Source organism: Chelon labrosus, assembly GCF_963514085.1.
Source record: "Chelon labrosus genome assembly, chromosome: 5".
Lineage (NCBI taxonomy): Eukaryota > Metazoa > Chordata > Actinopteri > Mugiliformes > Mugilidae > Chelon > Chelon labrosus.
The window spans coordinates 22,984,167-23,011,222 of NC_140341.1; the positions used below are offsets into that span (position 1 = coordinate 22,984,167).

The 27,056-nt window shown below is 39.8% G+C and overlaps 4 protein-coding genes across 4 annotated transcripts; 3 read left to right on the forward strand and 1 right to left on the reverse strand.

The window, feature by feature from the left end:
* Positions 1-1,763: 1,763 nt before the first annotated feature.
* LOC311488135 (granzyme B-like) lies at positions 1,764-5,608 on the forward strand. Its single transcript, XM_084544648.1, has 5 exons — positions 1,764-2,184; positions 2,373-2,520; positions 2,912-3,050; positions 4,212-4,469; positions 4,597-5,608. Exons 1-5 carry the CDS (start codon positions 1,908-1,910, stop codon positions 4,747-4,749), a joined length of 975 nt encoding a protein of 324 aa, XP_084400774.1. The 5' UTR covers positions 1,764-1,907; the 3' UTR covers positions 4,750-5,608.
* On the forward strand, positions 4,633-9,512 carry LOC311488136 (granzyme B-like; the record flags this gene model as incomplete). The annotated part of the gene is made up of 6 exons (XM_084544649.1): positions 4,633-4,639; positions 6,896-7,015; positions 7,198-7,345; positions 7,986-8,124; positions 8,928-9,185; positions 9,360-9,512. Exons 2-6 carry the CDS (start codon positions 6,964-6,966, stop codon positions 9,510-9,512), a joined length of 750 nt encoding a protein of 249 aa, XP_084400775.1. The 5' UTR covers positions 4,633-4,639; positions 6,896-6,963.
* A 218-nt stretch (positions 9,513-9,730) lies between these two features.
* rabl3 (RAB, member of RAS oncogene family-like 3) lies at positions 9,731-13,251 on the reverse strand. The gene is made up of 8 exons (XM_084544651.1): positions 13,094-13,251; positions 12,376-12,467; positions 12,045-12,174; positions 11,846-11,960; positions 11,546-11,696; positions 11,076-11,147; positions 10,045-10,083; positions 9,731-9,865 (listed from the first exon to the last, which is right to left on the reverse strand). Exons 1-8 carry the CDS (start codon positions 13,137-13,139, stop codon positions 9,809-9,811), a joined length of 702 nt encoding a protein of 233 aa, XP_084400777.1. The 5' UTR covers positions 13,140-13,251; the 3' UTR covers positions 9,731-9,808.
* Positions 13,252-13,362: 111 nt separating this feature from the next.
* Positions 13,363-23,009, forward strand: gtf2e1 (general transcription factor IIE, polypeptide 1, alpha). The gene is made up of 6 exons (XM_084544727.1): positions 13,363-13,537; positions 14,107-14,402; positions 14,485-14,642; positions 18,563-18,758; positions 18,991-19,226; positions 21,118-23,009. Exons 2-6 carry the CDS (start codon positions 14,113-14,115, stop codon positions 21,582-21,584), a joined length of 1,347 nt encoding a protein of 448 aa, XP_084400853.1. The 5' UTR covers positions 13,363-13,537; positions 14,107-14,112; the 3' UTR covers positions 21,585-23,009.
* Positions 23,010-27,056: the final 4,047 nt, after the last annotated feature.

Here is a 27,056-nt window from a genome sequence, read left to right on the forward strand (position 1 = left end):
TAAAAACCCACAGTTGTTATGATCAAACCACAGACCACTGCCTTCACACTCAGGCCTTGTCAGTAATAGTCCAAACAGATCTGGGAAACCAGTCTTCTGAAGAGAAAGTACAAACCCCAGTCACAATGAAGTACACAAGTACACTACAAAGACAAGATATTTAATGTACAAACTGATAAACTTCATTGTTTTTTGCAAATATTCACTCCATTTGAATTCAATGCCTGCAACATGTTCCAAAGAAGCTGGTACAGGGGCAACACCTGCTTGGAACAGTCCACACTTGAAGGGGTTAATTGGAAACATGTGAGTGTCATGATTGGGCATAAAATGAGCCTTGCCAAGAGGCTCACTCTTTCTACAAGCAAGGAAGGGTTGAGGTTCAGTGCTCGAACAACTGTATGAGGAAATAGTCCAACAGTTTAAGAACTATGTTTCTCAGTGCACAATTAATTGCAAGGAATTGGGGGATTTCATTATTTACATCTGAGAAGTAAATAAAGACAAATGACTCATTTTGTATTCTGACAAAGGAGCGACACAGAACAAACACACCTAGTGTGCTCATCTCTACCTTCTTGTCAGTACTCAAAAACTCTACATGAGAGACGATGTTGACTTGCAATTTCCAATTACCCAAAACAGAAATAGAACAAAGGTTGTTTACTTCAAACTTTGCATGAAGGACACATGCCTTTTTTCTTTCCTTTCGTGCCATCATGGAACCAGTACACCACAGACCACAGTGGGTTAATAACTGAAGCAGGTGGTATAAATATACTCATGAACATTGAGAAAAAAGTCAGACTTTTCATGGAATCCTTAACAGTAAACAAACATTTCATCTCACCCAGACTGAAAGGCTCTATAGCGTCACCTAGTGGACTGAAGAAACTACAGCATAAAGGTCATGTGGTTTGTCAGCTGCCTTACAAAGATAGATTTTCTCCCTTGTTTTTCCATGTTTAATAGCTCTTGACCAGCGATAATTTATCATTATCATAGTTTTAAAATATTTTCTAATTTCCTACTCATATATTACACCGGGCGGCACAGTGGCGAGGTGGTTAGCACTGATGCCTCACAGCGAGAAGGTCACCAGTTCGAATCCATGGCCTTTCTGTGTTGAGTTTGCATGTTCTCCCTGTGTCTGCGAGGGTTCTCTCCGGGTACTCTGGCTTCCTCCCACCATCCAAAGACATGCTCATTAGGTTAATTGGTGATTCTAAATTGGCCGTAGGTGTGCATGTGAATGGTTGTCTGTGTTGGCCCTGCGATGGACTGGCGACCTGTCCAGGGTGTACCCCTGCCTCTCGCCCGATGACAGCTGGAATAGGCTCCAGCAGACCCCCATGACCCTTAACAGGAATAACTGGGTATAGAAAATGAATGAATGAATGAATGAATGAATATATTACACCATGCTCTACTGCAGTTCTGCAAGGAAGACAGCCAAACAAGCCCTTTGCTCACTGGGTCCAATAAACAGGTTTTAACAGTACTTAAAAACTCTACATAAGCTCTAGAGTGAGCGTGAGTCTCTGAAAAAGGACCAGATGAGTTTTAGCCAGAAAAAAAGGCATGTGGTATTGACATTTGTATGTGGTTCAGAGTTGAAAACAATTGATCGCATTGTGGTTCATATGACCTCAGTACACAGTTTCCATTTAACTTTTACCTTAACCATCTTCCTTTAGAGTAAATTAAGTGAATAGACAACAAAGAATCTGTCAAGCATGAAAGTAATAATTTGGATTATCTAACTATAGTTAGTAGTCTTAAATCTCTTATCACAAGCTGATCAAGATTCGTTATTTCTTAACATAAAACCACATCCTATATACAAGTGCAACACCAATGAAATTATTGATAATTGAACCATATGACCAGGACACACTACAACACAAATGCCAGGTTTGTTTTATCTTTCCTGGCATCAACTTATCATGTCATGGTGGTGCTTCTTACATGCAGCAGTAACCAAAGTGTCGTTTCAACTCCTGCTTGTGCAGTCGGTGTCTTTCACACCTGCCCACAATGTTTCCGCAGTGGGAGCTGGAGGGCTGACTACAAAAGGTAGACAGGGGGCTCTGCAAGACACACCGTTCAGCCTTTGCTTCTGTGCCACCATGATCCACGCGTGCTGCATCCTTCTATACGTCCTTCTGATGGTCACTCTCACTGGTAAGATCAGATGAATTTCCTTTCAAAGTTATAGAAGTGACTCTGAACCACAACGACCAAAGAAGATTTCTAAGCTTTAACATTTATTCATCATCGTGTTGGAATGAAGTATCTCATTTTTCTTTTTGAATAGTCAATAGTGGAAGATGGGCAGTAATTTGAGGATTGTTTTTACCTTCTCATTTAAGGGGCTTCTGAGAGTGGCATAGTAGGAGGTAAAGTTACAAAGCCTCATTCTAGACCCTACATGGCATCACTCCAGTTCCAAGGACAACATTCATGTGGTGGGATCCTTATTCGGGAGGACTTCGTTCTCACTGCAGCACACTGCCAAGAGTGAGTTGTTGTTTTTTTCACATTGAAAAAGAATCAAAGAGTAACCATGAAATGAAAAGGTTATAGTATTAAGCATGTGTTTAAAATTACTGAGATAACTGTTGATGCAACTGTGTTTTCACTTTGAGGCTGTGGTTTGTGGTACTATTGAATTGAACTGTGTTGTTCAGAACAGCACCTAAATGCTTCCTCATAAGCTTAACATTATAACAGTCATAGAGGGGGATTTAGTGCAGGACTGTTATATTGGAATGCATTCATTTTCACTGATGTACCTAATGTTTTGGCAAGTTATGTTAAACCCAGTGTGGTAACATTAGGTGTTATCATCCATATTAAAAAATATTATTAATATAAATAATATTGTTATTATGTGTTCTGTTTTTTTCAGCCCTCAAACCATGACAGTGGTACTAGGAGCACATGACATAAGCAAGAAAGAGAAAAGTCAGCAACATATCCCAGTGGCCAAGTATTACCCACACCCAAAATACAACAGAAAATACGACTACGATATCATGTTGCTGAAGGTAAATAAAATAAAAAACATGTGCCAATGTAGTTAATGCAATCACTTAAGTTTTCCACGAGTCTTAGAGTTAAAGCTGCACTCTGCAGTTTCACATATTTGCACTGGAGTGGGGCTGGTATGAGGGTGTAAACTGTTTTACCTAAAGACTCAGTGTTCAAAGGGTCAACCGTTAACCAGTGTCAGGCTGTAGATCAGAATCAGAATCAGAATCAGAAAAACTTTATTATCTGACATGTCAGAAAATTGTCTTCAGCATGGGTCAACATGAACAACAGAACACAAACACCACATACAGACTAACCACAAAGAAACAGCAGACTTGAAATAGTGGAAAGTGACTAGTGCAATCAGTCAATATGTAATAAATAAATAAATAAATAATCCATGATGCAATAACCATCTAAAAGAAGGAAGGAGGGGGAGGGGGGCAAGTAGGGGGTTATTATTGTTCATTTAAAATTTTGATGGCAGTGGGAATAAATGAGTTTCTGTAAGTGTTTTTCTTGAAAGATGAGCTTCTGTGGCCATAGTTGTTGCTGTTGTTGCCACTATTTAGATGACTGTTTGCAACTTTTCAGCCAATTCAGCATCTTGAACCCCAGGCAGAGTGCATCTGTGAGAGACATCACTCTGATTGGTTGTGATCTGATTAGAAAATGACAAAGTTAAGAGGGCACATATTGCAAACTATTCTCATTTTACTTCTTCATCTCATCTGAACATTTGTTGAAAACAACATTATCATTTAGAATCAATAACATGTAGAGCAACTGATCGGTATGAGCCTGTACGATGGTGGGTAGCTTTTCCTAACTTCCTAACTTTCCCAGCTAATTGTAGCTCTTCTGCTTCCCCCTTTTAAATGTTGAAAACTGCCTTCTGGTGGAATAGGGAATTATGTCCTTTCACAAGTGTGCAGGATGTGTGTCCCAGCTGGCCATTGTCTGTCGTCTTTGCTGTGTGTTCAAGAGCGACTTTTTGTAAAGACACAGGCAGCGTCCCAGTCGGCCATTGTTGCTCGTAGTTTTTCTGGTGTCAGTTTGGTGTCACACTACCTTAAGTAATAAATAAACACATAAGCTTATTCAAGAAATATACAAAAATACAACAAATGAAGCAATTGCTATGATTTCCAGTGACACTCTGTTGTCTTCTACAGTTAAAAAACAATGCAACACTGAATAAGTACGTGAAAACCATTGGACTACCTTCGAAAAACGGGAAAATCCCAGCTAACATCAACTGTGTTGTTGCTGGCTGGGGTCGAACTGGACCCAAAGATTCTGCCTCATCTGTTCTGAAGGAAGCCAGGGAGAAGATCCAGTTCAACTTTGAATGCAAAAGCATCTGGCAACAATATTTCAATATTGATCATATGATATGCACAACGTTTGGAAAAAAGGGAGGCGTTTGTCAGGTAATCACACAATGTTTGAGCCAACCAACAAATAGTGAACTGGCCATTTGATACAACAATAATGCCCTTAATAGAAAACCTGTTATTGCATTCATGAGTAACTCGTATGATCTATCGTTTTTCCCAGGGTGATTCTGGTGGACCAATCATCTGCAACAACAAGCCTCAAGGTATAACAGCTTTTACTGCTGATGACCAATGTGACAATCCAAAGTTTCCTCATGTCTTCACAAAAGTCAATTTCTTTGCACCGTGGATTAAGGAAATGATGAAGAAATAGAGGCCAAGAATTGTGCCCTTCCTTCATCAGCTTATTTAATCAGATCGATCAGTAAAGCATACTGTTGATGTTTTGCTTATGAAAAAAAACCTAATTATATTAAAAAACGTGAAATATAAAGTTTTCTAAAGCATGCCTCTTTATTTCTGTGCTCAACTTCCTTTTGAAAATTTTAAGATTTTGAAAAACATTTGAACAATTCGATTCGACTTTCAAAAATCATAAGTCGTTCAACCCCTAATAACAGCTATCTTCCATAATGTGGACAGAGTAATCTTGTTGGTTATTTAACAAGCTAACAGTGTATTGCTGAACCTGTGCTGGACAATGGTACTGTGCGTGTTCACTTTATTAGAGCCTCTTCTGCTCATATCATGTGTAGTTTTCAAAAACACGGCAGAGTGATTTGTGTTAAGTAGCCCCTGGGAAGTGTTCATTCCATAAAACAAGGAAACTGTTTTATTTGAAACCTTCCGGCTGCCTTGAGTTTGGTGTCAACCAAAAATGTGCCCTTGAATGTTGAAGAGAGTCACTCTGACTCCACCTTCTGGACTGTAACAAAAAAGCAAAAAGATTTTTTCAAAGTTCAAAACAGGAGCATCGACAAAGTCTATGCTCCATCAGTATTAACCTATAGATATAGAGTCCATTAAAACACATTCCATTCTCAGTCGTCACAATTTGAGAAAAGACTTTTTTGGTATGTTGTGGTTTTTGGTCTTATCGTGTGTTTCTTGTTTTTATTATACAGTACAGTATTGATTTAAAAAGTCAAGTACCTAGACCCCACTATACTTCAGAACACCTATTCTTTACTATTCTTTACTATATTAGATTTTACTATTACTATTATAGACTAACTCAGTGTCAGACCTCTGTTTGTTAGTACACAGGTTAGCAGGGATTTCAGTCTTTCTGCTTTGAGTACTACCCACTGTGGAGAGTGCTCAGTTTAAAAAAGAATTTAAAAAGTATAAACAGCAGGCAAGCCACACTGATGCAGTATTTTCCGTTTGAAACGTGCGCCCGTCTTACTAACTGCTGAAGTGACTTTCACTATTACACTGGTTGTTTTCACAGTCTGCGGTATGCACATGCTATAGCGGCTGCAGCTTTTGGTTTGCCTCTCTGCCTGCATACTAGAGGTTGGGGTCATGTTGGTCGAGACCCCTCCATTCTCGTAGTGTTGTGCATGTCTTCCTGTTCTTCAGGAAGCTGATCAGAGGTGTCAACAAACATTTCGTGCAAACTGCCTGTTTGACGGCTGAGAAACTGTAGCTCAAGCCAAGCAAAAATTTTCCACTGGTTTCAGTGCCTTTCATTTAACAGAACAACATTCAATAATGTTGCCTTATTCATGATGTCATTTGACATCATGAGGTTAATTCCAACAAAATAAAACCAAATTAAGAGATTAAAAGCTTGCGAAATGAGGAGTCCTGTTTTGACCAGTGGCTCATAGCATTATGTTTCTGTACCATTTGCCACCAACATCCTCAAACTGGAAATGTGAAAGTAGAGTCTGTATGTCTGGCACAATATTACATACCTCCAAGATCTAGGACACGTGCAGTGAAGTCATCTCCCAGGCTCTTGTCTGTCTTGTTTGAATTCAATAGCCCTATCCTCACAACACTGCGAGATGGGGCACCTTCCTCTCGTGTCACCGCCATGACTCATGCACCTCCTTGGGTGAAGAGCCCTAAAAAGATAGCAGATGACTGCCCAAATGTAGATGTTGTATGTATTGTCAGTCAGTAATGACTTCAGTGACCCAAAACACAAATACCACAAAGGCTGACGTCAAACTCTTAGAGTGAGGATGAGACAAGACAGTCACCTCAGCCATCATGCCGATTTAGCTGGTAACAGAGGTCAGTACACCACAGACCACAGTGGGTTATAAATGTGACTCTCCCTGGTAGATTGTGGAGAGAATAGCATCAACGGCATGTGGCTTGAAAAATCCCATATGAAACCAGTTTCTTAATTCTTAAACCAGCATAGGTTATCAAAACACTGACGTATGCGGGATTGATAAGACATTCAAGTGTGTGTTTAAGTGCTGCCTCCTACATGCAGCAGTAAGCAAAGTGTCATTTCAACTCTTGGTTGTCTTTCACACCTGCCCACAACCTTTCCGCAGTGGGAGCTGGAGGGCTGACTACAAAAGGTAGAGGGGGGGCTCCGTTCAGCCTTCACTTCTGTGCCACCATGATCCACGCATGCTGCATCCTTTACGTCCTTTTGATGGTCACTCTCGCTGGTAAGAGATGAGGTTTCTCTCAGAATTATTGCTGGGAGACCAGATAAGATTTTACACTTTTTATTTATGCTACAGAACATTTTAGAATAAAGTATCAAATTTTGCTTTTGAAAATAAATTAGGAGGAAAGGGGCATTCATTTGACAATAATTTATGCACTGATTTTACCTTCTCATTTTTAGGGGCAACTGAGAGTGGCATAGTAGGTGGTAAAGTTACAAAGCCTCATTCTAGACCCTACATGGCATCACTCCAGTTCCAAGGACAACATTCATGTGGTGGGATCCTTATTCGGGAGGACTTCGTTCTCACTGCAGCACACTGCCAAGAGTGAGTTGTTGTTTTTTTCACATTGAAAAAGAATCAAAGAGTAACCATGAAATGAAAAGTGTTTTTCACGTCTAGTAAGTTAGTTGTGCTAATTATTTACCGTTGAATCATGTTTTTTCACTAAGAAAATTAATTAACATGAAAAAGGTTTTAAAAAGTTGATATATGATATTAAATACATGAATGGCTAAAAATAATTACTATAGTGGGTATAACACTTTGTATACACTCACCAGTCAGTTCATTAAGGAAACTAGTGTAAACACATACGCGTGTAACAATCTGAAGTTAAATCTTAGCTTCATGAAGGTTATAGTATTAAGCATGTGTTTAAAATTACTGAGATAACTGTTGATGCAAATGTGTTTTCACTTTGAGGCTGTGGTTTGTGGTACTATTGAATTGAACTGTGTTGTTCAGAACAGCACCTACATGCTTCCTCATGAGCTTAACATTATAACAGTCATAGAGGGGGATTTAGTGCAGGACTGTTATATTGGAATGCATTCATTTTCACTGATGTACCTAATGTTTTGGCAAGTTATGTTAAACCCAGTGTGGTAACATTAGGTGTTATCATCCATATTAAAAATATTATTAATATAAATAATATTGTTATTATGTGTTCTGTTTTTTTCAGCCCTAAAACCATGACAGTGATACTAGGAGCACATGACATAAGCAAGAAAGAGAAAAGTCAGCAACATATCCCAGTGGCCAAGTATTACCCACATCCAAAATACAACAGAAAATACGACTACGATATCATGCTGCTGAAGGTAACTAAAATAAAAAACATGTGCCAATGTAGTTAATGCAATCACTTAAGTTTTCCACGAGTCTTAGAGTGAAAGCTGCACTCTGCAGTTTCACATATTTGCACTGGAGTGGGGCTGGTATGAGGGTGTAAACTGTTTTACCTAAAGACTCAGTGTTCAAAGGGTCAACCGTTAACCAGTGGCAGGCTGTAGAAAAATGTCATTCATGTGGTGGGATCCTTATTCGGGAGGACTTTGTTCTTACAGCAGCGCACTGCCCAGAGTGAGTTTATTTTGCATTAAAGCAGAATCATAGCCTGATTGCTGAAGCCTAGCAATTTTGGGATGTAATGTTTTTCGAATTGCTTAACAAAGATCACTTTGTCTGATATAATCTGAAGTTACTGACATAAGATCAAAGTAAAACTGAATCATAAATCTCAAATGACTGGCACATTGTATACTTTATGTATAAAGTTTACTAATTTGTCCCCTTTTTTGTCAGCCCTCAAATCACGACAGTGGTACTTGGAGCACATGACATTACTAAACAAAAACCTCTGTAAAGGTTAAATCAATCTATCAATTATTTTGCGCATTGTACTTAATGTGAGCACTTAAGTTGCATTTTCTCGAGCCTTAAGAAGCGGCACTGTGTGATTCCACACATTTGCACTGAAGCGGGGGAGAATGAGGGTGTAAACTGTTTAAACTTAAAGCTCAGCATCCTTAAAGATGAATTAAACACACATATACAAGAAGATAACAAGTGGAGCAAATGTTAACTGCTATGATTTCCAGTGACACTCTGTTCTCTTCTACAGTTAAAAAACAATGCAACACTGAATAAGTACGTGAAAACCATTGGACTACCTTCAAAAAACGGAAAAATCCCAGCTAACATCAACTGTGTTGTTGCTGGCTGGGGTCGAACTGGACCCAAAGAGCCTGCTTCACATGTTCTGAAGGAAGCCACGGAGAAGATCCAGTTCAGCTCTGAGTGCAATAAGATTTGGCAACAATATTTCATTCCCGAGCGTATGATATGCACCGCGTTTGGCAAAAAGGGAGGCGTTTGCCAGGTAATCACACAATGTTTGAGCAGACAAACACATATGCAACCAGTCGTTGAATACAACAGTAATGCTGCTAATAAAAAATGTTTTGTTTTGCTTTTTATTGATGAAAATTAATTAATAAATTAATGAAAATATTTTCACAGACTACATTAAGTCTTTCTGTTGCCTTTTTCCTAGGGTGACTCTGGTGGACCAATCATCTGCAATAAGAAGCCTCAAGGTTTAACAGCTTTTACCAAGTTTGATGATTGCAATAATCCAAAGTATCCCCATGTCTTCACAAAAGTTAATTTCTACGCCTCCTGGATTAAAGAAACGATGAAGAACTAGAGGTCAAGAATTCTTCCCTTCACTAAATCATTAAATCACATGGTTTAGTAAAGCATACACTTAGAAAATTAATGGTATTAGATTTGGAAAAAATTCTGAAATGCCCTTTACTCCCCTCTGCAAATTTGCTGTACAACTTTTATAAGCTATTTACATAATTATTGTTATTAATTGAAGTATGCACTAGTGAGAAAAGGGGTGGGTGGGGTGTTCAGTGAGTGTGATGGTTGACACGTAGCATAAAATCTCACAGATGTCATGATCAAACCACAGGCTGCTGTCACACTCAAGCCTTTTCAGTCATAGTGTAGACTTTTGAAGTTGAACCGTTTTCTGTCTGTGAAACCAGTCATCTGCAGACAAAGTGGAAAGAAAGTGCAGTTACAGCAATAGTCCCCCTTACATTTACAACCTAGCCAACTTAATAAGTCAATACTAAATTTTCGTTTACAAGTGAGAATTTCCTTACCAAAACAACACAGGATTTGTTCATCTGAATTTTTGTAAAAGAAATAAACTATGCAAAACTCACCTGACTCGGATCTCTTGTGAAATATCTCTTCTCTATTACCTGTAAGGAACATTAAGACACCTTAATACAGAACTCACATACAGGTACACTGGAGGAAGGAACATCATATTGGGAACACTCGTTTTGGGAGATATCCAGCTGATAAAGTTAATCATTTTAAAAATGTAATTTTCAGGTTGGCATTAAATTCCTCAACAACAAAGTGATGTTAGGGTACTTCCCATTTCTACAGAGCCATATGATTTAAGGACAGAGAAACGAGTAAAAGCATTTTTATGCACTGGTCTCTTTTGCTACCATTTACTACACTTCTTTTATTGGGAAATTACACATTCATTCATTCATCTTCTATACCCGTTTTGTCCTGTTAAGGGTCACGGGGGTCTGCTGGAGCCTATCCCCGCTGTCATCGGGCGAGAGGCAGGGGTACACCCTGGACAGGTCGGCAGTCCATCGCAGGGCCAACACAAAGACAGACAACCATTCACACTCACACGCACACCTACGGCCAATTTAGAATCACCAATGAACCTAATGAGCATGTCTTTGGATGGTGGGAGGAAGCCGGAGCACCCGGAGAGAACCCACACAGACACAGGGAGAACATGCAAACTCCACACAGAAAGGCCAGCCGGCCCATGGGAAATTACACAACTTAGAGCACATTTTAATACGTATATAATACGTAATTTGAATGTTTAAACATAATTTATTTACCATTTTATTCCAAAAAACAAAGCAGACTAGTTTTTGTTTTGTTTCTTTTAATTTCCTCCAATTATTGACATACTTTTCAATTCAGTAGTAAAGAAAATTCTTAATGTGCAGTAAGTCATCAAGTTCAATGGTGATCTCTCCTAGTTTAGTAAGATAAACATGGATGACAAATAGATCATTTTTCTTAATGACACTTGTCTACATTTGACATTTTATGCTCCTCACCACAGACATGGAAGTGTACATGCATGACTAATAATCTGCTTAACAAAGACGATAACTAAACATTGCAAAACGGAAGTCAGGTTTCTCACCTTGTCAAAGAACCTGCTAAGTTTCACTGCGTTTGACGTGCCTGCAGCGAGGTATCTTGGGTTGGTACAGTCCTGGCCAAACAAAATTGCACTTTAGCCACAAAACAAAAGTGGGTTTTACCAGGTAATAACTTACAGCTTTATGTTTAGAATATGTAAGTTATCATACAGTATCTTCTTTCATATTACTGAAAAGTAAAACAAACCTGGTGAGAATGTGCCATTTGTCAAAGTCTATTTTAAATACCACCACTAAGTGTCAGAGATTTTAGCAGAGAAGGCCACACTCTTACTTTGAGTCTTTTTAGAGATAATAACCATATTTAATAGCCTGATGAGTAGTTATAGCAACTACAACACGTGTCATTTCTTATATACAAAAACTTCACCTTTATTGGTCAAGTTATGCTAATTATTTTATGTATAGGAGCTTAAGGTGAGAGCTTGTACACATGAAAATGTTGACCTACGAGATTGATCTCTTCCGCGTTGAAGTCTTCAGACAGGAAAGCCGTGCGGGTGAGAACTTCACTGCGTTTGTTTTCTGGGATTTGGTCAAACTTGGTTCCAATAAGCAGTAAAGGCACTGGGTTCTCAGCAAACTGCTCCCTGTCGTAGTCACTGCAGCCAGAAAATGATAAAAAGTTACATATAAAAAAAGACTTGACTTAAAAAGCAACATTTTGAGTAACTCATCGATAAATCCGTTTTTGGCAGCTGTGTCAGCGTGTAAACATTCGTGAAAATAAAAAAAATCACAATCTCCTCACCCATTTGACACGATGACACCTGTTGGAGAGGAATCCTTGTTCAAAGCTTCTAGTGACCAGCGGTAGAGATTCTGAGAGGACTTCTTGTTCGTCAAATCATGTACCAATATGATTCCTAAAAGAATTCACAAAATGATAGACCATAACTGAATACCAAACCTTGTCATTTCAGGAAATGATAATATAAAATCTACTTTACCATTAACTGAATTGTAGAAGACTGCTCTTGTGCTTTTGACACTGCTGGCACTACCAACAGATCCTCCCACATCCCAGAGTTCAATGTAGAAGGTTTTCTCCTCTGGTGTTCCCTCTTTATAGTCTTGAACCTGCAGTTGAATGATTATTTTAACATTTCAGTTACTTAAATGGTTTAAAGCTACATATGCATGTAAATGGTGGCGTATATTGTCAAGAAAGTACAATCTGATTTATTGATTTTGGTGTCAAGCATTGTCCTATCATCTTTTAGACTTAAGTAATAAGTTATTCCAATTAGCTTATATAAATAAGGTGTTCAACTTGCTTACCCGTACATCCACAGAGCAGCCAACAGTCCAAGATGGATTTCCTAAAACTTGATTCTGGCATAGCAGATGGACCAAAGAAGACTTCCCCACCCCTGTAAATTACATGAAATTGATGAATATTTATTTTCACAATATTTAATAATATTTGGTGAATCATAGTAAGAGTTCGTTTTCAGTCAGGTTCAGTCTTGATGCAAGAAATACATGCAATTACGACTGCTGATTGCTAGAAAATTAAAACACAGATCAGTTATGCACATGTGATATTGCATGTCAAATCTCCATTCACAAATCATGTTAGTGTAATATGTCCTTCGTTTCCACCAAAGCAGATCACTGGATAACACCGGCAAACATCCTTAACGAGCTGTGTTTTCAATTTCCACCTTTAGTGATGATTTGCTGTCTAATACTAAACAGTCTTCTTGTACTCAAATGCATCGCTGGGGTTGTCAGTGACCTAAGGTGGGCACATTACAACAGCTGCTGCTATTACCTCAAAAATAAGCGTCCCTTGTCGACGTTTATCGGTAATATTAGAAATGACATGTTGAGGTTTTAAAGAGCCACTGCAGCAGGCTGGCATGAGTTTCAGTGTTTCTATTTAAGATTTAAGGGTTTGCGACCCAGGCAAGATTGAAACAGAATAAACATATATCTTTAAAATAATACATATACATACACAGGGTGACGACTGTGAAAACGATTTGTAACTTACCAGAATCTCCCAAAACTAGTACTTTTACTCTGTCAAGTGAAGCCATTTTTGATGACAGGGTCCCGGAAGTGTCCCGGAAGAAAACAATGAAATTCCCGTATGTAAATATTCTTTTTTTAATTTGATTGGTTAACAAAAACGACGGGATCTGAAATAGCGAAATTCTGTTGGTTAAGCTTTACATCAATCAAACATCTTTGCTTCTATTGGCTACTAAGTGGAGCCGGTAGCTTTCCTTGCAGTTCTGGGTTTTACTTCCGGGGTTGTTCTCTTATAGAGGGAAGCATGTTAGCTAAACATTTAGCTTTAAGATTTTGATGCGCATATGTGTCCAGTAAAGTTTAGCTGTGTGTGTCTGAGACAAAGTGAGCGTATAACGTTGCTCTGCAATGACTTAAAGAAGCGGTGGCTTTAGTTTATTAGTGAAACAAAGGGCACTATCGGGTAAGATTGTGTTGAATGACTAACGGGTTTTCTGTAAGCCAACTTCATGTTGACTGTAAAATATACGGAAACATCTTCCAGCTCATAATAAATATTGCGCCGGATGGTAGAATAACCACCAAAATGGCTATAACTTTGTTAAGTATACTATCCTGAACTGTAGCTAACTTGGTGCATTGCTTCTGTCATTGTTCGGCTAAGCTAACTAACGCTAAGCATACGCTAAGAATAAAGTTGTCACCTCCCGTTAGTTGGTTTAGCTTGCTGTGCTGTTAGCTTTAGCAGTGTTGGTTACAATTATGTGTTTGTATGCATAAAACAGTTAGATTCATGTTTAAACGATGTTAGCCATTTTAACAGAGCCAATATGTTTTTAGCAAATGGGAAGAAACATTAGTCCAGGTACCTGCATTCAATGTATTAATTGGGATCAACATGTTTTACAATTCCCTCTAAATGTAAGCTAGTCCTACTCCTAAACTTGGGGATCTGTTCTCTGACTGATGTCTGTGGCATAGCCTTGTTTCCTGATGTTGCTGTCTTCTGTCTCAAATCTTTTATCTCCACAGCCAAAGATGATTGAACCAGAGCTACTGACCGAGGTCCCCGCTGCACTGAAGCGTTTGGCCAAGCAGGTTGTGAGGGGGTTTTATGGTGTCGAACATGCCTTGGCCCTGGATGTGCTGATCCGTAACCCTTGTGTACGCGAGGAGGACATGCTGGAGCTGCTGAAGTTCGACCGCAAACAGCTTCGCTCTGTGCTCAACACTCTGAAAGCAGACAAGTTTGTCAAGTGCCGCATGAGAGTGGAGACGGCTCCTGATGGCAAGACGACACGGCACAACTATTACTTCATCAACTACAGGTTTTATGATTATTTTTGGCTTTTTTGCTTGTTTGCCTGCATGCAACCGATGATGGACGTTAACACTCAAACTTTTTTTTAGGGTACTGGTCAACGTGGTCAAGTATAAACTGGATCACATGCGAAGGCGCATTGAGACAGATGAGCGAGACAACACCAACCGGGCCTCCTTCCGTTGCCCTTGCTGCTTCTCCACCTTCACTGACCTAGAGGCCAACCAGCTTTTTGACCCAATGACAGGTACACATTCTGCATCTCTGAAGCACAATAGTAGTGCTGTTCCTTTTGGTAGTATTGAGGAATCATGGTTTTGTTATGATGGTTAGATGCATTTAACTCCATAATTGCATACATTACTGTTACAAGGTTTGACAAACAATAGTCATGTGGGGGTCCATTCATGGAGTCCAGTCCATAGAGTCTAGTGGTAACATGATGTGACAGCTAAAGTTAGCAAATGTGCTAACATTGCCCTATACTGGATAAGTACTAGTCTTTTTTTCAGTTTTTATGTATGGTTATTTCCTCCACAATACCCACACTTTAATTCTCATTTTTGAAGAATCACAATTTTGAGTTGCAATCCCAAGTCAGGTGTTCAGGACTGACAGATGTTCAGTTGAAATAGACCAATATAACTATTGTTTGTCTAACCCAGCATCATTAACATTAGGACATTAGGACTTGACAAAGGGCAGGTTGGTGGTCAGCAGACCAATCAGAGGGCCAATGAAGGGTCTGCTGACAGTTTGCTGGAGATGTTGTCGCAATACTGAAATAAAAGTAGTTTAACACTACCAACATCTCTGACCTCTTACGCTGTAACTGGGACTGGTAAAAAAGTAGAATAGGACTGTTTCACTTTATACATGATCCAACCTTGAAAGGATCTGCCCTGAGATTTGTTGATCGCAGTTTGACTTTGTTATGGTGTTCAAGGCATTTCACCTCTAGATGGCAGTGAAAACACACATTAAAACAGAGTCTGCGAAAACAGGGCACACACAAAGTCTGATTTGACAAAAATCACAATAAATATAATTGTACTTATTAAAAAGACTGTTATGATACATTATACATGCATGTCCATTAACTTATTTAATGTTGTTGATGGACTATTGGCGCCATACTCCCCCCATTCCATTTTATATTGGTGTATTTCCTACTTCATCTCGAAAAACTGAACAGTGATGATGATCAATGCTGTATCGATGATTTTAAAGATGAAGAACACTTCTGTGTTCACGATTATCACTAGACGGATGCTAATTCAACCCTTAATTGAGGCTAAGTGGCCCATTATAAGCCAGCAGGCAAACGTTTTCTGCAAATTAACATTCTGCCATGTCAGAGTCGAGTCAGTCTTGGCAGCGTGTGGAAAGTTCACCTTAGAGGTCCAGCTCTGCAGACTGACCTCTGTCAGTGAGGATAAATCATAATTTATCGGTACAAAAAGTAGCAACAGGAAATCTGATTCTACTTATCTTTTACTCTGCGTTACGTGTGTCTCTGTTTAGTCTACTGATGAATAAGAGTGATAAGAGTGAAAATGCTGCATTACCAGATGACATGAGACCTGTTAACTGCCATGACTGTATTTGTTCATCTATACTATAGAACAAATACAGCTATCGATTCTATAGCTTTCCACCCTCATAACCGATGGTACTGAATCACTCTTTGTTCCTTGCGCTTAGTCTGTATCTGTGTTTATGTTTACAAGAGAAAAAAAAGGTAACCTACACTGAGTGCTAAACATTAAGCAAGATACAACTCAACTGTTTATTATGAGTCCAGTTCACTCTTAACTACCAGGAAACATAGCACATAAGAGGGTCAGAGAACAAGGCGTATTAATGAATTTAAACTTACCAAGTGGAAAAATTGAAGTAGTCTGTCGATAATGTGGATCTCTAAGCTGGCTATATGTTGATTGTGAAAAATGCACTTAAAATCATATTTTATACGACACAGTGGTGCTGCAGAAGCATATTGTCCTTGTGATTATAATTTCATATGTTCGGTATTTGTATGGACAGCTTGCCTTCATCAAACTGTTCATTCATAAACCGCATTAATTGTACAGTCTGACAGAATGAGGTGCAGATTGTCGGTCATCCAGCGCTGTTGCTAGGATACACAGAGGCACACAAGCGTTGAAAATAAAATCTAATGTACTTTTGAGCAAATATTTTCATTTCTATACATCTTAATTGGATGAACAGATGTTTGTGTTCATTATTATAAATAGTCTGTAGACTTACTGATTTGGAATTCATTGCATTCATTAATGTAATGAACTTTGCAGGCATTTTATCTTCATTTTCTAGTATTCTGGGCTAGACAAGCTTTAAAGGCATATAAGTAAATAAAATAGGGATTATTATTGTAGAATAGTGGAAGTAGTATAATAGAATGGACCTCCCAGATCCTCTTACAGCTTTACTGTTGAAATACCCCTAAGTCAAAATCTACAATAAGTCCACATTTGATAAATAAATAGCTCTGGAGTCGTCAGCATCTTCCTCTTGCCAATTCCCATGCACTTGTTCAATCTCTTGTTTCAACATATCTCAGTGGGTATCAGTTCTTGCTGTGATGCAGTAACTCTGCACCCTGACACAGGCTGACAAAATGAATACCTGCAGCTTGCGTGCTAGTCTGATGGACCGGTTGCCTCTGCAGGGCCAGCAACACTCAGCGTGACCTCACACGGATAGGAAATGACACTGCTGGTCTTCCAGCTCATTCTGACCTGCGAAGGAGAGACAAAAGCCCACAGCTCTGAATTTTCACATTGCGCTAGCACTGTGTGAATGTTTGTACTCATTTCACCTGACGTGTTAGGTGGTCAAGCTTTTTGGAAAAATGTTTTATAGCTCTGAACAAAACTTTCTTGATTTCTCTTCAGTCCTTTTGTGCCCTCTAAGGTTTGTTTTTGACATGCAGCAATGCAAATATCAGGACATCTAAGGTTGAAACAAAAACGAATATCAGAAGTTTTCATCATGCCACTTTTATTATAGGAAGCAGTCATATTTGCATTCTTTCATTTATTTTGCTACACATGCAAATGGTGTAGATTTACCAAGATCCAGGCTACTGAGTCATTAGCCACGATTTTGTTTCATTTTATTCGTGACTGTTTTCCATCATATTTAGTTTTCTTTCACATCCTCTCTTACTCACATTCATCTCCTCCCCCTCACACACTTTATTTCCCTCTCATACACACATAGACACAAAGCAGACATGGGGTCTGTGCTAATGCTGGAACAGCTCCCATTACAGAAACTGAAATCAGCCAGAGAAGCAGATGGTCGAGCATGCCCTTCGCTTACTGGTAGGAGGCATAGGGGTGTGTGTGCGCAGTGCACACAATTTCCCAAAGCCCTCGCAAATATAATACAATTTATGAAATTATCCCCAGGGAAAAACATCATCACAGTGGAATAAACTAATTTCTGCTTACGTCTGAGTAGATGCCCTGCTGGGTATTGCTTTTGTATCCACACAGCAAATGCTGGAGAACTGTTTCCCAACATGTGTAGCCCTCTAAGGTCCACATTAAGTTATTGAGTAATGGCCCAGGTAGACAGAGCAATTTTTGGCCAAAATACAAAAAGGTAGTAGTACAACATAAAACTATTATTTATTATATTCCTTTTGTCTAGACTAAAGAAAAAAACATGAAGTAGTTGGCTTTACATTGGTATGCCTCTTTTCCAGTCTTCTGAGCCTTAGACAGTTTGAGCTTGTACTGCACATCACCAAAAGCATACTTCAAACTTAAACCATCATGACAAACGTTGCCATGTTCTGACTTAGTCTGCCAACATGTTAGTTTGGCCTTGAATTGTAGCTACTGCTTTGTCTGTAATCACTGTGTTGTATTTGATGAAGTATTGTGAGATAGTAGAAATCACTTGACCATTAGGCATCTTGTCTATGTGCAGCAATTAAACAATAGGCGTTGTTACCCACACACTGCTTAGCTATAGCCTGGGCAACCACTGAATCACTGAATTGGTTACAAACCCCCCAGTCTTAAAAGTGAAACAAAGGCAGAGAAAACACAATATGGGCTTACAGTGGCATACATTTAGATACTTTAACTGGCAGTATCTTATGGGTAACCTGAGAACTTTCTGTACCCACAGGTACATTTCGCTGTACCTTCTGCCAAACGGAGGTAGAGGAGGATGAGTCGGTTTGTCCCGACGCCAGGACACTGGTGGCTCGTTTTAATGAGCAGATCGAGCCCATCTACGTGCTGCTACGTGAGACAGAAGACGTCAACTTGTCCCATGACCTGCTGGAGCCAGAACCTACGGAGATCCCCGCTCTCAAACAGAGGTGTGTTTCTAACAAGTGTCACAGCTGCAGACCACTTATTAGCAGCTCTGTGTGGGTCACACTGGTGTTTCTGAGTCACATCCTGAGACAACTTTTCCGACAACAAACAAGAGTTCACACCAGAATGTGCAGTTTAAATTATATATTTTTTTTACTTTCCACACACCCAATTTAGCTGTTGATTTATTTATTTATTTTTTAAAAAAGGTTATTTGTTGAATCTTTCCTTTAGCCGCGAACGTGCTGCAGCGTCTGGAGCAAACCTCGCAGGCCCACACCGCGAAGCCTGGTCCACCAAGGGATCATCTTACGCTGACCTGTACACCCAGAATGTGGTTATCAGTATGGAGGAGCAGGACGGCCAGCAGAAGCAGGCCAGTGAGGGCAAGGCACCCAAAGAAAGGCCCGTCTGGTTGACCCAGAGCACCGTTCAGGGTGCATACAGCGAGCCTGACATGCTCAAGAACCGTAAGTGAAGTGTGCCCGGCACCACTCAAACACATTGTCTAGAATTTGTCTGTCTTTAACATTATTCTCTTTGTGGAAAAGTCTGTCTAATATGACTTTAATGAAATTTAAGTGATTGTGTGATAAAGTAAAAGCTATTGATTTGTGTTCAGACTCTGCATTTGTGTCAATTTAAATATAACCTTTTTCTTGTTTGCAGGTTTGTTTATGCTCTTTAGTTCATACAATGGTCTGGCCATCTTTTCATCCAACCTCGGTAGTTCAAGGAGAGAATTTCTCCAAGGACACATCCATAGTATATGTAGTGACCTTTTAAAAGGCTCCCACAAATACGCTTTGCACCAAGGCTTTGACGCAAGAAAGCTAGCTTGTAATTGAATTATTTATTAAAAACATTCTTTTATCATACAGGCTTTTTGCTCTTATAAAAACACTAGTCATTGCACTGAATCCATCAAGCCTCAATAGATGAAAATGGGCCACCATAAAATATAAAACCTGTTCCACACAATAAATATTAAACTAGCCAGCTGCTGAAGATAAGTTGGATTAATACACAACCCCAAGTACTGCCATAATTATCTGCAATTGTCTTTCTATTTCAAGTATATTTTCTGCCTTAATCTTTAGCTCTCCCACTCTGTCAGAATCACAGGACAATAAATTTAACATTGACTGGGCTCCCGCTCTCAGCTGTTGTTTTCCCTGTGGTTAATCCTAAATTGTGGTGCTTCACCTTGGTGGGACTTGTTGGACACGCTGGGCTTTTCAGAAAATAGTAAGAGTGGGAATGGAATGGACTGCAAAAAAGGGCCGAACGCAGACACCACATCTTTTGCTGCTCTTTTTTGACCTTTAATTTCAATCCCTGCTGTCTTTGTAGTGGAAACTGGCTATTATAGGTCAACCCAGGTTATTTCCCTCTGTCAGAGTGGTTCTTCAACAAGCTAACTTATGCTCATATCGCTCCTGCGCCCAAGGGCATGCGGCAATCAGACCTGGCCAGACTCCACTGAACCGTAATTGCTTAATTGAAATAATCAGGAACTTGATTAGTGTATGGCTGAGCAAGGATTGCTCATTAATAAAGTCCATTCTTGTGGAAATTGCATGAATTATGCCTTCCAAACGTCCTGTCTCTGAGGTGTGTCTGTCTGTAATGATCTTGTTGCCCTTTGGAGCTTGGAAACAGACATGTCATCATCAAAACACTGCACAATTTAAGTAGACTTTTATTTATAACGCCGCCTGCAAGAAGTATTTTTTTCAAGGCAAGTGCATTCAGAATATTTGAGGAAAATGTGACCTGTGAAGCAGATGTGTCACAACTGGCTAAAGAGAAGAACCCCAAAGTCAAGACACCAGCCTACAGATGGCACACGCACTCATCAACAGAAAAGTTTTAGGTAGAAATAAAAAATAATTAGATTTCCTCCTGTAATCTGAACCATGACATTTCTCATTTCAAAATGATAGTCGGCACCGGCTAAGAATTTAGATTTGAGTTTCAAATGATTTAAAGAGGTGGAGGTGATAATTGGAGAATCTGAATGAGAGGAAATGCAGGGACAAGTCTCTACATCAGCCTGCACCAACTGTCTCACATCACCCACTCCTGCCTCTACCGTTTGTGATAGCTTTGACGTCAGCATGCACTTCTCATCTTTCAAATGGTTTGATCTTTATGTATTGGATCTGCTGTACGTTGGTATAAAAATGTGTGGCTGCTTTTGTTACGATGCATACTAGCAGGTTTGGGTGAGAGTTTTGCCTTTTTGTTTGAATAGGTTATTCTATGATCAATCAGTATTTTCCTATGTGTTCGTTGATTTGATGTTTGCTCTGAATAAGAAGGATTTTAAATATTAATGTAATTTCTTTGCTTTCACAGGTGGTGATGTTGCACCCGGAGCCCAGGATGGAATAGCGGGTCATGGAGTCGGTCAGGCGGATGAGAACGAGGAAGTGATACGCACTCTGCTTATCCACGAGAAGAGAGGTGCTGCAGGAGCGGGAGCAGGTGCTGGTGGTGGAGCGAGCGCCGCCGCCAGGGGTCTGGCCTCGGCCACGGCCAACGCCAGCGACTCGGACAGCGACACCAGTGAATCAGATGACAACTCTCCCGCGGCTCCTCCCCTTGCGACAGCAGCTCATCGTCGGGCCGACGAGGACGACGAGGAAGAGGACGATGATATGTTCGAGGAGGTGGGGGATGAGCCGATGGTGACGGTGGGAGGTCGGCCGTTCTCGTACAGAGAGGTGAGCCAGAGGCCAGAGCTGGTGGGGCAGATGTCTGCACAGGAGAAAGAGGCCTACATTGAAATGGGACGAAACCTCTTCCAAGACATGTACTTCTAAACACGCACTTTAAATTGTATGTACATACAATTACACTTAGAGAAACGACTTGATGGCTGCTTCTGCTGTCACTGTCAGCGGGGATATCTAACAAAATTTGGGTGCACTGTAGAAGTATTTATAGTCGGCTTCATTAAAGGAACCAAGGATATGCTTTGACGGTGTTGCCAAAGTGACCACACATGTAGTATTTTTTCCCAAGTATTTTTGAAAGTTACCAAACCAGAAAGGAGGTAGGTAGTTGCTGAGTGCCAATTAGTTATTTTCCGGCTGTTTAATTGCTTTAAGGGTTGACATTAAGCTGACAGTCGGCCTTTAACCGGTATCAGGGGAGTATCTCTGACCAACTGATGGGCATGATTCAGGGTAGCCCAGCTCTGTACAATGGTTTTTAGCTCTTCTTGCCTCCCGGCCAAATCCTCTCTTCTTAATCCTGTTTTGGATGAGAAATACAGACTACTGCCACCTGCTGGTGTGAAGAGTTATTTCCTTCCGCGGAAGCACAGATTCCATGTTCTCTCAGGCCACTGGCTGCAGCCTTTGCTGTGTGTTTAAATGCAACCTTTTTGCTCCAGACACAAGGTGATAGAACAGTTGGCCTTTGTTTCCTTTTTCAATGTCCATTTCGTGTATCTGTACTTTAACAGTTTGTCAGCACTGATTGTGTTTAAGCCATGTTTTAAAATAATTACATTCTCATACAGTGGATGGGAGGAATACTCCTCTATTTTCATCAATACAGCTGTCTACACACAAGCATAAATCTAATGCTCCAGGTTGGTTTTCATGTATTGCCGTAAGTGCGTAAGTTTGGGCTGTGCGAACATGCCAGAAGATTTCTGAGCACATGGCAGTACTGGGACTGACGCACCAAGGAGGACTGAAAAAGCTGCTGCTGCTTTCACTGTGCTGCCTGTGTAGACAAGTTCAGAGCCTGAACACTTTCTGCTTTTCTGGAACAAGTTAACAGACTGGAATTAAAAGGCAAATAACGGAGAGTAAGAAGATATGGGTAAACAGTGAAACATTTGTTATTTTGAGCCTTCTGTAATAAAAAGATACCCCAGAACATCCATACACACGAAAATGTAATCAGTGTGTGGAGTCAGGCTGACGACTGTAACAGGCTGATAAAAGCAAGCGTTCTCTAGGAAGCAACTCAGAAGATTAAAGTATGGGCCCCACTAACACTCCTTCTTAACATGACAGTGGCTGTAGTGAGAGTGCAACTTTTAAATTGTATCCCAGAATAATTTGCAAGTAAACCTCACATTCACAGTATTCTTCTTACGTAGGATCTGTTGGTTAAAATTTTGAGATGACATATAACAAAAGATAAATTCCACTGTCGTGATAGATTGTTTGTTTTTTTTATATACCCTTTTGTGTTCCAAATTGATTTTTGAAATTAAAACATTGACAATTTCTTGATGTTTGATTCAAATTTATAGTTTTACCTGTTGCTTCCATTCAGTATTAGTGGATCGGTGGGTGTCAAATGATTCACTGTTAAAAAAAAAAAAAAGAAAACAAAAACAAAAAAAAAATGAATTTATGAAGGTAAACTTACAACAAGTTATTATGGTGGATATTTCTTAAAATCAATTTTCTAAGGGTGACAAAATGACAGGAACATTTTCATGTACAAAATCATGAAAAATCCTGCAACATTACGCTATAAATGACGGGAAAAAAACAAGCACCTTATATCATTCCACTGCCTGGTCAAATCTTCCCACTGAGACCTTTCCTGTCTAATCGGGTCTTGTCCAGGTGACATTATTTATTGAGGCACTTCCTACCGGGCAAACACAACCCATTTCTCCTCCAGATGCGTTCCAGCAGAGTATAGGCTATTTTGTTATGTCGTTTTCTAAATAATGACTGCTTTGATGTAACCACAGTAACCTACGGCACTGGGTCACCTACTCATAATGGGACAAATGTCACCTCGGAGCCACAGTCTGAACACTGGCGCGGGCCTGGCATTTGCACAGAGGAGGCCTTTTTAAATAAAACGTCAAATGCTACACCTGTCACCGGTGCCCGCTTTTAGCTTCCCAGCCACTGATTCCTTGTCGGATAGTGACTATTGGAGTAAAATAATTGATAATGAATGAATGCATCCCTGCAACGCTCAAGGATATGAATTATTTTATATTTGTTTCTTTGGTAGTTGTTTTGTTTTAGCTGGTATAGTTTTACTGCAGTATGATATTGTTCAGTAAGATTTGTACCATACAAATCTTACCTCATATTCCAGCCTTTACATTGCAGCCACCCACTAGAGGCTGCAATTGCACAATGCACAACACACACACACACAAAGAGTGCATATATGTACAATATGTTGTTTTATAGCTCACATTTCAGAGTGTAAAAGAAAAGCCAATGCAGTGTCTGTGTAATGGCTTCTCCTGGATAAGTAAGTGAGCCTTCCAGACGTGTGGACCTGCGGGGATCAGTCATAGGAACTGTGACATGTCTCACGTGTGCACCATTATCGCATCAAGACTGCCTCAGTGCTTGGAGACGATGAAGCATGTGATGAGACGGTGCTTTAGGCCAGTGGTCTCTGTTACGACCAAGCATCAACAACCACCACTGTTTGGAAGTGAAGTCAGTGTGAAACACCTTAAAGTGCAGCATCACTGAGGGTCACTGGGTGCAGACTCAAAAAAAAGAAATAAAAAATCCAAACGGCATTAAGTTCTATCATGGAATACTTTTCCACATCATCATGTAATTGGCTAAATACAGACCTACTGATCAGGTTACCATCAGTTTAAAGTGTTTTGCTGACGCATTTTAAAAATGATTCAGTAGGCCTCAAGGAGAAGTTTGTTAAGAGGTTGGCTGGTGTGATTGAGGAAACGTTTGGATGGAGCTCGCCAGGACATTCATTGGTAAGTTTAAACTGCACACACAACGGTTTGAGTCAGCTGTGATTAAATTATTATTATTTTATCATCTTTGTTCTTGGAGTAAGCAAAACATTTCTGGTGTTCCGCTTTTGTCCGTATTCAGTCAGGTTGTGGTTCACCATAATTATAGTGTCTTAATTACAGTGTCTTCAGTCTTAACAGACCCCAATTTTTTCAGTTTGTTACCTTAATGTTTTTTATTTTTATTTTTGTATGCTGTTTAACATTAAGTGGAATGTGCAAAATGTGCCTTGTTTGTTAGCTCACATACCAATTGCTGTACGTGGTGTCCATGTGCTCAAATCAGGTTTCAAGTGTCACTCCCACTGCTCCACCCTTCTTCCTATAGTTGGAAGGTCATGGCTGTTAGTGAGAGAGAAGGCATTGACCAGAGGCCCCTGTTCAGACCTGGTTATTTGAGTAATCCGATCACAAGTGACTAGTTTAAAGGGGGAATGAAGCCGTCAATCAAGTAAACAGCATTTGATAGATTGGGTTCCGCTCTTAACAACAATATAGAACACACATGACAAACGTTAGCATATAAAGAGAAAATGCCGTTATGTTTTTTAGCATGGGTGCCGCCATCTTGCCGTACTATGTCCCGTGACGTCAGCGAGTTGGTTGGCTTGGCAATTCCGATTGCGGTAGACAGTTATAGAGAGAAGAGAGCTTGATAAAGATAGATATCAAAAGATAGATGGTGGAAAAGGAAGATCGTTTTAGTCAAATAGTGAAAGATACATTTAGTGAAAAACACAGTTAAATATAAAGGTCGTTAAATATAGTGAAATACGGATATAGCAAAAGGCAGTGAAAGATGAACACAGAGGAGCGTGACTTTTTTCTATCACCCTGGAATTTAATCACTATCAGATCACAGTAAACATTTGGGATTGGTCCGGTTCACTGATTTAATTCGGGACCAATATGTTCTAAATAAACGACAGCAGCAGTAGGACAAATAATATTTATGCACATCGCATTACTATTTCAGTCAGTTCAGTTTCTATTCCCCAAACCACCGACTCCCCCAACTTCTTCCACTCGTAGCGGTACCACTACTCCCACCCCGTATCGTAAGCGCAACCAAATGCATTCGTAACGGACTTGACGCGTCTTTCGATTTAATTTTCATCAGAAATGCTTCACCCTCTTCAATAGCTGAAGGATCCGACCAACTCGGTGACGTAGTCGATGACGTCACTTCAATTCGGTGACTCGCTAGCTAGCAAGCTAGGTAGAAAAATACGAAAAATAAACGTAAATCTTTGATTTTAGCAGCTTTTTAATGTTTGACTTTAGCGAAGGTGGTATTTCTGATATAGTTTGCAGTACCAGGAACAACATATGTACATTTCATTTAACCTTTAAGGTACCGGTATGAAAACGCCCGGGATGCATTTTAGTGATCGGATCTCGGACCACATTTGACCTGAAAACTGTTATTCCATCCTGAAAAACATTAATATACAAAACGTATTTTACGTATTTACCTTTTACTATAATTAGTTTTTCTGTCACTACTTCAAACAGTACAGCAGTTAAATTATTGTTTGTATGGAAGCTGCCAGGGTTCAGGTATAATCTGAGCTTTGTGCAGGTATCTAAGATACCAACATCAGGCCAGAGATCAACAAATAACTCAATGTACTGTACGTACCATGTGTTTTTTCGTTGTGTGAGAGAGACTTCACAACTTGTCCCATGCTTTGTGTCATTGAGTCTTGATGTCATAGCGCACACTCAACAATTAGTGCAGCTGTTAAAATATTCTACTGTGACCCAAATGATGTTGGTATTTATTTGCATACAGAGTGTGATCTTGAGCCGCATTTAAAATCTCGGGTGTCACTTTCAGCGGGTTGCTTGTGATTGGATCATGGAGAACACATTCAAATAACCAAGTCTCCATGACCCCAAGACTACTGTTTTGGTTTCTATTGGGCTCTGAAGCAAACTTGCTATGGCACAAACTCTTTAAACGCCATTCATACAGTTACATTCCCAAAAAGTGTCTAGGGAGTGAGGAAAGAAACTGTCAAAAAGGCTCAGGGAGTCAGAATTATAACATTTGAATTCTGTTTCTCTATAAATAAAAGGGTTTAGGTGTCTTTAATAGCAAGCAGGTCACTAGATAAACAATATGTTGTTTTAAAGCTAACATTTTAGACTGTATAAGAAAAGCTACATGTAATGGCTTCTCCTGGATAAGTAAGTGTGGACCTGTGGGCATCAGTCATAGGAACTGTGACATGTCTCACGTGTGCACCATTATCGCATCAAGACTGCCTCAGTGCTGGCCTTGGAGACAATGAAGCATGTGATGAGACGGTGCTTTAGGCCAGTGGTCTCTGTTAGGACCAAGAAAGAAATGTCGATACATTTTAGTGTACTGACGAGAAGAACAGCAACCTCTAAAATATGGAACGACCCAAATGGTTTGACTGGCACTGGTTGCGTCTCCTCTTCTTGTATTTGTATCCTCTTTTCCTGATGAAGTAGAAACAGGCACACACACAAAACAATCATGCAGGACTCACAGCGC